The 13,290-nt window shown below is 44.8% G+C and overlaps 1 protein-coding gene across 1 annotated transcript; it reads left to right on the plus strand.

Moving 5' to 3' along the window:
- The first annotated feature begins 9,282 nt into the window (after positions 1 to 9,282).
- On the plus strand, positions 9,283 to 9,742 carry LOC103107582 (mitochondrial import receptor subunit TOM7 homolog). The gene has a single exon (XM_060186410.1). The coding sequence runs from the start codon at positions 9,340 to 9,342 to the stop codon at positions 9,505 to 9,507; it is 168 nt and encodes a 55-aa protein (XP_060042393.1). The 5' UTR covers positions 9,283 to 9,339; the 3' UTR covers positions 9,508 to 9,742.
- Positions 9,743 to 13,290: the final 3,548 nt, after the last annotated feature.

A 13,290-nucleotide genomic window follows, 5' to 3' on the forward strand; every position in this document is an offset into this window, starting at 1 on the left:
GCGTGGAGGGATCATGCGTCCAGTGCCCTGCGCCACGCGGTGGAGAGCCGGCTCCTGTGGGCTGGCCTGCGTGCTGGCATTGGGCTCTTGCATGGTGGCATCGGGCTCCTGCGTGTTGGCATTGGGCTCCAGTGTGTTGGCATTGGGCTCCAGTGTGTTGGCATCGGACTCCAGCATGTTGGCATCAGGCTCCTGCGTGCTGGCGTCGGGCTCCTGTGTGCTGGCGTCAGCCTCCTGCGTGCTGGTGTCGGGCTCTTGGGGCTCTTGTGTGCTGGTGTCGGCCTCCTGCGGGCTGCGGGGCTGCGGGGCTGCGGGCACGGTGCGCGGGGTTGTCTGGGCGCAGCCAGCTGGTTGGCTGTTTAACCAGGTGGAAACGGCAGCTCCGCGCCTCGCCTCCCGCCCGCTGGCTCTTCCCGCTGGCTGTTCTGAGTTCGCCCGAGCGAGTGGAAACCACAGAGTGGTCCAGAGATAAATGTTCCAGAAACAGCAAAACAGTCTCATGAAGAAAGAGCAGAGGCCTTTGGAGATCTCTTCACAAGCAGAAGAGAAGGCCATAGTGCATAGGTAGCCAAATTGTCTTTACTTATCTGAGAGATGTGCAGGTCAGATCCACGTGGGCGCCATTTGTTGTTTAAAATTCGTAGGCTCCAGCCGGGCTAGCTTCACGGGCGGGTAACAGAGACGGGGAGACAACGGCTGGGCAGGGAAGCTGTATTTCTTTATTTAGGAACAACGATTCATAAACTAAGACAAACTAATCACCAAACAGAACTCTGCTGTCTCTTTGCGGCGGCGCAAGTACTCTCTCTTACTCTGGAACTCCGGAACCCTCCCCAACTCCGGAACTCTCCAACTCTGGAACTTTGGAACTCTTACTCTCGAACTCAGGAACCCTGGCAGGGTTCCTAGGGGTGGGGCCAAGCAGGCCCATGAAACTAACTGGACTGATCCAATTCTCTTGGCGGGGGAGAACTACCCAATGTAAAGCATACAACAGAGAGAGGGAGAGAGAGAGATACTGTTTTCCTCTGATAGGGTGCCTGTCTTGTCATGTGTGCAACCCAGGTTCAAACTCTGGTACACATGGAAATTATTATGGCCCTAGATGGCATCTCTCTTTCCTTTATAGATAGAGACAAAGAGGCAAAGAGAGAGTAAAAGAGATCACAACTCAAAAACTTTAGTGAGTTCCCCATGTTCAGACCTTCCACCTTCTGTACCCCATAATGACCCTGGGTCCATACTCCCAGAGGGATAAAGAATAGGAATGCTAGGAAGTCAGGCGGTAGCACAGCAGGTTAAGTGCAGGTGTTGCAAAGCACAAGGACCAGAGTAAAGATCCTGGTTCAAGCCCCTGGCTCACCATCTTCAGGGGAGTTGCTTCACAAGTGGTGAAGCAGGTCTGCAAGTGTCTGTCTATCTTTATCTCCCCCTCTCTGTTTTCCCCTCCTCTCTCCATTTCTCTCTGTCCTAACAATGACAACATCAGTAACAACAATAAGAAGTACAACAACAAAACAACAAGGGCAACAAAAGGGAAAAATAAATAAATAAATATAAAAAAATTTTTTTAAAGCATAGGAAAGTTATCAGGGGAGAGGATGGGATACAGAGTTCTGGTGGTGGGAACTGTGTGGAGTTGTACCCCCTCTTATCCTATGGTTTTTGTCATTGTTTCTTTTTTATAAATAAAAAAATTTTTTAAGTAGCCTGGAGAGGTAAACTTATGCATGTGTGAGGCCCAAATCCCAAAAAAGCAAAGGAAGGAAGGAAAGAAGGAAAAAAAGGAGGGAGGTAGGGGGAAAATAGTGAAATAGCTCACTTGGATAGTGCACTCCTTTGCCATGTGCATGACCTAGGTTCAAGTCCGGGCTCTACCACATTGAAAGAAGTAGCTGTAGTCTCTTTCACTCTCTCTCTCTACTATTCTGTATCTAAAATAAAGCAAGAAGAGAGAATAGGAAGGGGGGAAGGGAAGGAGAGAGAGAGGGAGAGGGAGAGGGAGAGGGAGAGGGAGAGGGAGAGGGAGAGGGAGAGGGAGAGGAAGAAGGAGAGAAGAAATGATTGGAAAGTTCTGAGCACAGGCCCCTGGGCCTGGCCTTGAGCAGGTCTTACACCTCTGTAGCCTAAACCTCCATGTCCAGTCCCTCAGGACTTCCTGTCTGTTGATGTCCTATGCTCTTTTCATTTTCAGACCTTTGGGGCATCTGTTTCCTGTCTGGGGTGCTTGCTCACAACTCACTGGACTTCCCACCTTACCCCTTCTGGCACTCAGCCTCTAGCATGCTTTCCAGACAGGCGTCTCCCCTCTGAATGGGCTCCCCACTCAGGGTTCACAGGGCTTCCAGAGCAACCCTTGCACTCTGGAGGCAGGACTCACTCATTGCTCACTTTTGCTACCAGACTATCATCCAAGGAGTGACGGGTTGCTTCCACCTTGTCCTTAGGAACTGTGCTCAGAGCCCAGCGCTCCGCACCAGGATGTTTAACGGAGCTACCCCTTGACCTCCTAGCCTGAGCACTGTGCCCTTTAACCCAGTTCTGATTGCCAAGAGTGTCTTCACAGTCATTTCTCCCCTAACCTCCTGAGATAAACCTTAGGGATCAAGTCAATGACCTTGAAGTTGAACTTCCCTTTGCCCATGTCTCCAGTCCCAGTGGGACATAATATTCTGTGCACCTGGGGACTTGTCCTTGCATTTACAAAATCCACCAAAAGGCTTTGTGACCATAACTGACCCCACAATTAACTTTTTCCACAGAATACTTGGACATGGTTTATAAGCAGAGTCAAGCCCAGATCTGGACTGCCCCCCACTCCTCAGAGGACTCATGAAGGTCAAAGTCGCTGAGGCCATCATAGCCTGAAATAACCTGAGCTTGCAAAGACATTCAATAGCAGGAAGAATGGTGACCATTGAGAAGGCCACCGTCACACAGCATAAAGGCAGTCAATACAGAGTTATACACTCTTGCAAATAGGAATATCTTTTTATTTCTATTTATTTATTTATTTATTTTAGAAAGGGGCCAAGCAGTGGCATACCTGGCTAAGCACACATATCACCATGCACAAGGATCCAGTTTTGAGCCTCCACTCCCCATCTGCAGGGGGACACTTCACAAGTGGTAAAGCAGGTCAGCAGGTGTCTCTCTTTTCTCTCTCCTTCTCTACTTCCCTTCTTGTTGGTATGCATGAGACCCCTTCTGTTTCATTTGGTTTAAATCCCCCCTGCTTAACACTATTCTATTTACATAACCACTGCGTTCTATTTACATAACCACTGTTAACAAGCACCACCCTCCCTCCAGGGCATTGGTGGTTCAGTGATAGGATTCTCGCCTGCTCTGCCCCCTCCTTGTCACACTATGATTTTCACCAGTCACTTTTCTCTCCACCCTCTCTATGTCACATCCTGTTTCCACCCTACTTGGCAAGTATATATAAAGACAGCATTGTGAGTTTTAGGGTACCTTTAGTTTAGCTTAGCTTGGTATAGATTGTGCTGCGTCCTGCATGAATAAAGAGATACTGCCTACAGCTCAACCCTGAGTCCCTGGTCGTCTGTTACCCACCCGTGAAGCCAGCCCAGCGAAAACAACACCTTCTCTCAATTGTTCTCTGTCCTGTCAAATAAAAATAGAAAAAAAAATGATAAGAGGCAAGAGATAGAGAGACCATAGCACCAAAACTTCTTTCAGTGTGAAGAGAGCTGGGCTTGAACCTGCGTCACACACATGGCAAAGCAACACACTCTCCAAGTGAGCTATTCCAATGAGCCCTGCCCTCCCCACCATTTTTGAACCACAGTGTTTCTGTGGACTATGTGTGCTCCATTAGAGTTTCTGGTCATTGATCTGTACCACAGATGGGCATCTACAACCATGGTGCCAGGAAGAATGTGGAGAATGGTGTGATTAAAGACCAGACCCTTCCCATGAGGGGTTCCCACTTTGGCAGATGAGACAGTCATGTGTTGATTCATTAGCTATGTTAGAAGGAGCTCAAAATAGAAGTGTGGACAGCACTGTGGGGGAACACAGACCAAACTGTGATAAACAGATGTGTTCTGTGTAGGGGTCAGTCCCCCACCTCTAACCCCTAAGGGGACCTCTTGTCTGCTCCATCTCCACTGCTCTCAGCAGAATTCTTTTTTCCTCTTAATTTCACAGGAAGGAGAGCTCTCACAGCACCAATCCACCACTTAGTAAGTAGAGCTCAGACCCAGGGTGACCTGTCTTTTGGCCCCTTAGGGGAGTATTGAAAGGAGATGTTGAGGCCTCTGTGTGTGTGTGTGTGTGTGTGTGTGTGTGTGTGTGTATGGTGCTGGGGCTTGAACCTGGGACTTAAGAGCCTCAGGGATAAACTTTTTTTTTAAGTGATTTAAAATTGATTTACAAAATTACAAGGTAACAGGGGTATAATTCCACACTGTTCCCACAACCAGAGTTCTGTGTCCCCATTTCCTCCACTAGAAACTGCAGTAATTCTCCCAATGTCATAGATATGGGTTGACTATTATTTCTATAACTATTTATCAATATCTATATGTATTTGCCCATTTTTTCTATATTCCTACTTTCTCTTCCTTTCTTTTTTTAAATATTTATTTATTTATTCCCTTTTGTTGCCCTTGTTCTTTTATTGTTGTAGTTATTATTGTTGTTGTTATTGATGTCATCATTGTTGGATATGACAGAGAGAAATGGAGAGAGGAGAACAGAGGAAGACAGATAGGGAAAGAGAAAGTTAGACACCTGCAGACCTGCTTCACCGCCTGTGAAGCGACTCCCCTGAAAGTGGGAAGCCAGGGGCTTGAACTGGGATCCTTATGCTGGTCTTTGTGCTTGACGCCACATGCACTTAACCCATGGCGCTACTGCCCAACTCCCTTTTCTCTTCCTTTCTAAGTCACATCTAATATTTCTGAGTGCCCCGTGACCCCATTTGTTTTCCTCTTCTCTTTCTGGCTTGAGGTGGATGGAATTGGAGTTCAGAACCCTCTGGTGTTCTTCCCCTAACATTTACCCCTCTGAGAATGTGAACCAAAATTATTTATGAGGTGCAGAAGGTGGAAGCTTCTGAAATTGCTTCTAATTGATCCACTACCCCACATGGTTTCTATCTTTCCCTAGTGGGCATGAAAGTCTTTTTGCATAATTATTGTGCTATTTCTTCAGCTCTAGTGTCAGGCTTTTGGCCGAGAGTTTGCTGAGGACATAGGAAAGGCATTTGCAGGGACTGGGGAGATAGCATAGTGGTTATGCAAAAATTCCCTCATTGCTGAGACATCAAAGATCCCAGGTTTGATCCCCAGCATCATCATAAACCAGAGCCTAAAACACAGCATATGGGTTAGACACCAGAGGGTTCTAAGTGTCTTTCTCTTTCCTTTCCAATAAAATAAGTTGAAATGGAAATATGGGCTCACAAGACTGAGAAAATATCATAAAGATTGTGCAAAAAGACTTTCATGTCTGAGGCTCTAAGGTTCCAGGTTCAATCCTCACAACCACCATAAGCCAGAACTGAGCAGTGCTCCAGTTAAAAATAAGACAGAAGAAGAAGAGGAAGAAGATGAGAAATAAGGAAGGGAGGAAGGAACAAAGGAAACAAGGAAAAGCTTATCTCTTCTCCTTGGAAGAGGCAAAGAGAAGAGTCTGGCTGTAGCACAGCAGGTTAAGCTCATGGGGCACAAAGTGCAAGGACTGGCGTAAGGATCCTGGTTCGAGCCCCCAGCTCCCCACCTGCAGGGAAGTCGCTTCACAGGTGGTGAAGCAGGTCTGCAGGTGTCTATCTTTCTCTCCCCCTCTCTGTCTTCCCCTCCTCTCTCCATTTGTCTCTGTCCTATCCAACAACGATGACATCAGTAACTACAACAATAATAACTACAACAATAAAAAACAACAAGGGCAACAAAAGGGGAATAAATAAATAAATAAATAATTTTTAATAAAAAAAAAAGAAGAGGCAAAGATCTTTCCTATCATGGATTCTCTGGAGCATCTTCAGATTACTTTGTCAGGTGCCGGGTTGTGGCAGGGAGAGGCTATGTGTATGTGTGTACGGTCTCCAACATCCAGGGCAACAGGTATCAGGGAATTCCCCCAGGCAAGCTGTGTCCAGCAAGTCCTGGCCTGCCACTTGCTTCTGGTCTGTGGAAGGGTTCGGGGCAAGGGGGTCATTAATTCTGAAGTGCCTTTGATGCACTGAGCCAGATAACCTTGGCCTGAATCACCATGGGTTATATAAGATTAGGTAGCCACTTAGTCAAAAATAGCTTTCATGCTGACTTCAGCCCACAAAGCAGCATCCAGGCAGAGGGGGCATAAGCAAGCCAGAATTAGGTGGGCAGAGGGAATGCCCTTCCTGATCCTCAGATGGGCATCCACAGATGGGCATCTATAACTTCAGTGCCACCTAGAGTGTAAAGGACAGTGTGATAAAGGGCCTGACCCTGCCCACAAGGGGCTTCCAGTCTGGCATCTCTCTCTCTCTCTCTCTCTCCCTCTCTCTCGTGAACCTCTCTGTCACATGTGAAATAAAGAAAATAAATCTGTTTTTAAGAGGTGGATTGAGAGGGAGAGGGGAGAGACAGAATAACTAATGCAAAAAAGATTCTCATGCCTGAGACTGGTGAGTTAAGTAAGTAAATAAATAGTACATAGGCAGGTAGTAGGAAAAATAGCTCAGCTGGTAAAGTAGGCCTGAGGCATGTACCGGTGTGGTGCTCTGATTTCTCTCTCCAGAGAGAATCTCTCTATCTCATTTGATATGAAACTCTCATTTATAACACATAAAAATAAATCTTTAAAATTAAGAAAAGTGCATAGGCATAAAGACAATTGGACTTGGAAACTTCTGACCTGAGACCACAACTGGCACTCTAGAGCTGAGTACTCTGGTTATTCATATGACAAACTCCCATGGAGCAGCTACGATGTGCCAGACTTTGGCTGCCCTGGAGACTCAGAAAGGTAGTGACAGACACCAGTGCCTACTCTCATGGAGTTTCAGCTTGTGGTAAACTGTTATATTCTCCATCCAATCATAACTAATACTTTCTGAGAACTCCCCTGCACTTGGAACTTACTAAGACACTGATATCATAAAGACAAGCCAGACACAGTCCCTGATTGTGTGAGGCTCATGGTCCAGAGAGAAAAACAAAATCAAATAAGGCACTCCAAATTTTTTTGCCCTTTCATTTTTATATGGTGTCAGACCCTTGAACATGAGTGTTATCAAAGCTGAATAGCCTCCTAAGATTTTTTTTTCATTCTTTTTTTTTTTTTTTTTTTTGCCTCTAGGGTTATTGTCAGGGCTCGGTGCTTGCACCACAAATCCACTGCCCCTGGAGGCCATTTTTTTCCTTTTTTTTTTGTTACCCTTGTTGTTTTACCATTGTTTTGGTCATTATTATCATTTTTATTTATGTCATCATTGTTGGATAAGGCAGAGAGAAATGGAGAGAGGAAGGGAAGACAAAGAGGGAGAGAGAAAGATGGACACCTGCAGACCTGCCTCACCACCTGTGAAGCGATTCCCCTGCAGGTGGGGAGTCTGGGGCTCGAACTGGGATCCTTCCGCAGGTCCTTGCGCTTTGTGCCACGTGCGCTTAACCCACTGCACTACCGCCCAACCACCCTTTTTCATTCTTTATTTTAGACAGAGACAAAGAGAGAAAACAGGCACTACAGCACAGCTCCACCATCCATGGAGCTCCCATGTAGTGCGGTGACTTGAACCTAAGCCTTTTTCACGGTGAGGTTTACACTCTACTGGATGAGCTGTCTCCAGGTTCCCATAATTTTTTGTAGCATTTAATTAATTAATTAATTAATTAATTAATCTTAGATAGAGACAGAGAAATTGAGAGAGAGGGAGAAAGAAAGAGAGCCACCTGCAACACTGCTTCACCGTTTGTGAAGCTTTCCCTCCATCAGGTGGGAACCAGGGACTTGAGCCCAGGTCCTTGTGCAATATTACATATGTGTTCTACCGGGTACACCATCCCTTAGGCCCCCAATTATTTTCTAACCAGAGCACTGCTCAGCTCTGGTTTATGGTGGTTCTGAGGATTGAATCTATATCCTCAGAGTCATAGGCATGAAAGAACCTTGCTATGCTCTTTCTCTGGTCCTGAATTATCCTTACAATTGAAATTCCAGAAAGAATATGATAAAGGCCCTCCCATTCTCTGGTGAGTGGTACTATTGATATCTTGCTTAGGGTTTCCACCCAGCAAAGGAGCAAGCATGTCCCCTGTTCTCTCCTTCTGGAAGAGAATTTGGGGACAAGCCCTATAGCTCCTGTGTGAGAAGCCAGGCACTTCTTACATCCTTGTTCACCCTGGGAGTTGGTCTGACATTTTTGGAGGACAACTTGGCAATATTCAATATTCATCAGAACTTTAAAAATACGCCTCTCTTTTGGCCTAGTAAATCTGCATCTGGGAATTGATCCAAAGGAAATAACTGGATAAATGCACATCTTTACACATTTTACAATGAGACTCATTTGCATCCTTATTTGTGATCACTTAAAACATGAAATAACTGAGATAGGCAATGTTAAGAGTGTTGGTTATGCAAAGACACTCATGGCTTAAACTCTCAGGTTCTATGTTCAATCCCCAGCATTAGCTTAAGCCAGAGCAGTGCTTTAGTGGTAATAATAGTAATTACAGTTGTAATTATTATTATAATGCTAATAATAGTAACTCGCTACAAGACAATAGTAGTCAAGAAAGTGTGGAACTGGTATCACATATATATCAATGGAATAGAGAAGCAGAGAGGCAGAAAAAGAGAGCATGAAACAGATCCAAGCATCAAAACTTCCTTCAATGTAGTGGCAACTGAGTTTAAACCTGAGTTGTGGGAGTCAGGCGGTAGCACAGTGGGTTAAGCACATGTGGTGCAAAGCACAAGGACCAGCTGAAGGATCCTGGTTCAAGCCTCCAGCTTCCCACCTATAGGGGAGTCACTTCACAAGTGGTAAAGCAGGTCTGTAGGTGTCTGTCTTTCTCTCCCCCTCTCTATCTTCCCCTCCACTCTCCATTTCTCTCTGTCCTATCCAACAACGACAACATCAATAACTACAACAATAATAACTACAACAATAAAACAACAAGGGCAACAGAAGGGAATAAATAAATAAATATTTTTTAAAAAAGTTTAATCCCCCACACCACCATAAGCCAGAGCTGAGCAGTGCTCTGGTATTTCTCTCTGTGTCTTTCTCTGCATCTCTCTCAAAAATAAAATAAATAGGCCGGGATTTCCGATGCGACCACCGCAGTAGCTGCTTTCCCCCGCGCCACCGTTGCCACAACCATGGCGAAGCTGAGCAAAGAGGCCAAGCAGAGGCTGCAGCAGCTCTTCAAGGGCGGCCAGTTTGCCATCCGCTGGGGCTTTATTCCTCTCGTGATTTACTTGGGGTTTAAGAGAGGTGCAGATCCTGGAATGCCTGAACTAAGTGTTTTAAGCTTGCTTTGGGGATAAAGGACTATTTGATCATCTGGATTTGGAAGCAGTCAGTGAACAAGAACAACATGGAAGGTGTGCTCTCTGGCTGGGATAAGAGATGGAACCTCGTTCAGACATTCGCCAGTTGGATGGCACAGGGCTCTTACTTCACAGATTCGTCTGTGGCAGAGTGGAACCTCTCTGGATTTATTTATGTCAGACTGTATTGAAATAAATGTTTCTTAACCAAAAAAAAATAAAAAATAAAATAAATAAATAAAATATTTCAACCTGAGTTGCATACATAGCAAATCAGCACATAATGCAGGTGAGCTATTTCCTCTGGCCTTTATTTTATTCTTTTAATTAAAGCATTACTCAGCTCTGCCTGGGGCTGAACCTGAGACCTTGGAGTGTCAAGCATGAAAGTCTTTTGTATCATCATTATGCTGTCTCCCCAGCCCAAGTCTGTACATCTTTGACCAGCTGGTTTTCATTCAGATGCTAAGAGCCTTGAATGGGGAGAAAAGAAGAGTCTCTTCAACAAATGGTGTTGGGAAAGATCAGAAATACTACTGGACCCTAACCTTACACCATGTACAAAACCTGATTTAAGGGGAGTTGGGCAGTAGCGCAGCAGGTTAAGCTCAAGTGGCGCAAAGCACAAGGACCAGCTTAAGGATCCCGGTTTGAGCCCCGGCTCCCCACCTGTAGGGGAGTTGCTTCACAAGTGGTGAAGCAGGTCTGCAGGTGTCTGTCTTTCTCTCCCCCTCTGTCTTCCCCTCCTCTCTCCATTTCTCTCTGTCCTATCCAACTACAATGACATCAATAACTACAACAATAAAACAAGGACAACAAAAGGGAAAATAAATAAATATTTTTAAAAAATAAAAGTGAAAAAATCTGACTTAAGGAGGCTAGGCGGTGGTACACCAGGTTAAGCGCACATATCACAAGGTGCAAGGACCCATCTTCAAGCCCCTGGCCCCAACCTGCCAGGAAGGAAATGTTCATGAGTGGTGAAGCAAGGCTGCAGGTGTCTCTCTATCTTTTCCTCTCTATCTCCCACTTCCCTCTCGATTTCTCCATCTCTATTCAATAAATAAATAAATGAATAGCTTATCCTTTATAAAAAATTTTGACTTAATATGTATAAAAGATCTAAATATAAGAGGGTGGGGGTAGGTGGGATCCTTTAATAGGTATTAAGCATCCATTTCAGTGATAAAATTTATCTGGGTGTCAACAACTGTACTGTAAACCATTAACCCTCCATAATAAAGTGATTTTTTTTCTGGCAGATTATACAACATTATATATTAAATGCTGTTGGATCAGACTCTTTAAAATGTTGAAATGGTATGTGGGGGAAATGGAATAATTAGCCATTATACAAAAGATTTTCATGCCTGAGGTTCTGAGGTCCCAAGTTCAATAACCCACACCGACATAAGCCAGACCTGAGCAGTGTTCTGGTATAAATAAATAGGGGCTGGATGGTGGTGCACCATGTTGTGCACGTGTTACCATGTGCAAGGACTAGGGTTCCTGCAGGGGGAAAGCTATCGAACAGGCCATGGCTGGTGCACCGCTATGTTCCATCGCTGGGGAGCCAGAGACAACCCGAACTGCCCCTGCGGCTACAGACAGACTATGACCCACATAGTCAACGACTGCCACCTCTCCAGATTCAAAGGAGGTCTCGAAACTTTACATCAGGCTCAACCTGACGCTGTTGACTGGCTACGGAAGAAGGGCAAATGCTAGAAGAAGAAGGGAGAAAGCTTTGCACTCGCTTTGCGAGTGTTACAGGGGTCTTTGTCTCTTTCCCGATCACTGCTTTCCCTCTTGATTTCTGGCTAACTCTATCCAATAAATAAATAAAGATGTCTTAAGAAGAATTTTTAAAAGGTTATCAATGGCTAAAGTGTTTTAAATAAATAAATGAACTGAAAGGAGGATGAAAATAATTTTAAAAAAAGAAAGAAAGAAAGGAGAAGGAGGGAAGGAAGGGAAAGGGAAAGGAAGGGAGGGCTCTTTGTGTTTCCCTTGGAAAGAATCCTAAGGTTTATGTGTAAAACAGTGAGGCTCTGAATGTAGTACTGCAGTGAGTGTAAGCACACACACAATGGCTAAGGACTCTCCACACACACATTTGCAGACACAAAGATATCCTGGCAGAAATGGCTTTCCCCAGGGAGGGAACCTGGGTAGTTGGGGAACCTGAGCAGGAGGGAAGGAGGCTCTGACCTCACTTTTTACACCCAACTCTGTAACTGTAGAATCTGGTGACAGACTCTTCAGAGATCTTCATCTTTCTCCTGAGTTCTTATTCTCTGTCACAAGACAACTGCAACCTAAAAGAAAAAGATCATTTTGGCAAATGTAACACTTTTTGTTTTGTACCCTATTTGTATTTACCTGGTGAGCAACAGACATGACTCAACATAAATAAAGTGGGTATTCCTTTAAAGCATTCAAACAACACAGAAATATTTTAAGTGTTTCAAGTGAACATAAAACACTTCTGGATGATGATAATACCAGAACACTGTTCAGTTCTGGCTTATAGTGGTGCCAGGGATTGAATTTCAAACCTCTGAGCCTGAATAGTCTTTTGCATCAACCCTACGCTATCTCTCTGGTACCTCCTGGCTTACCTTCAAAGAGAAAATTTATTTATAGCATGTACTTTGAAGGGCCTGGGTGGTGGCATACTCATTAGCATACACATTACCATGAGCAAGAACCCAGGTTCAAGCCCTCAATCCCCACCTGCAGGAGGGTAGCTTCATAAGTGGTGAAACAGCACTGCAGATATTTCTCTCTATCTTCCCATCGCCTCTAACTTTTTCTCTTTATCTATCAAAAAGAAAGAAAAATAAAAGTAGCAGAACTACTACAATTTTTCTACATTTTCTATGATGAAATCTATTCATCAGTGTCAAGAGAAGTCTGCAATTAATTAGGCCTTTTTGGAGGCCTTTCAACATAGAGCCTCCAGTTCTAGGCAGCTGGTGAAGCAGTAGAGACCTGACCTTGAACTGCAAGCAACCCTGGGCCCTTCCCCCTGATCTGCTGTCTGCCGCCTCCTTGGCCCAGACCCTGGGTCTTGCCTTTCTTGCTGCCCTCAAATGGCCTGCCCAGCCTGGCCAGCCATTTACCAGTCCCTACCTTAAACCTCCTTGGCCTTTTCACCTCTGGTGAATCTAGGGCCAGGCAGCCCCAAACCCCCATTAGTGAGGAATATTGGAAGCTATATTTGTCCAGCAAGCACAATGCTTTTCCTTTAGTAGTTGATACATTATAAGCAAAAACAAGCAGACAAAACAAAGAATAAACACCTTCCAGAATGTGGGATTAAAGTTAAGTTGAGTAAACATTAACTCTATTTTATTACTATTTTTATTTACTATTTTGTTACTCTATTTTATTAATTAATTTTTAATAAGAGAAAAAGGTACAGAGAGAAAGACCAGAACACTGATCTACTCTTGTTTATGGTGTTACAGGGGATTGAACCTGAAACCTCAGAGCCTCAGGAATGAGAGTCTTTTGCATACCCATCATGCTATCTGCCCTACACACTAAATGCCTACTTGAAAACAAGGAAGTAGTTCATTCTAATCCAGGACTCATTAAAAAAAACATCTGTGTGGCTCCGAAGGTGGCATAGTGACTAGAACATTGAATTTAAAAGTATGGTGGGGTGGCAGGTGGTAGAGCAGCGGGTTAAGTGCACATGGAGCAAAGTGCAAGGACCGGCATAAGGATCCTAGTTCAAACCCCGGCTCCCCACCTGCAGGGGACTCGCTTCAC

Source organism: Erinaceus europaeus, chromosome 2 (assembly GCF_950295315.1).
Source record: "Erinaceus europaeus chromosome 2, mEriEur2.1, whole genome shotgun sequence".
Taxonomy (NCBI): Eukaryota; Metazoa; Chordata; class Mammalia; order Eulipotyphla; family Erinaceidae; genus Erinaceus; species Erinaceus europaeus.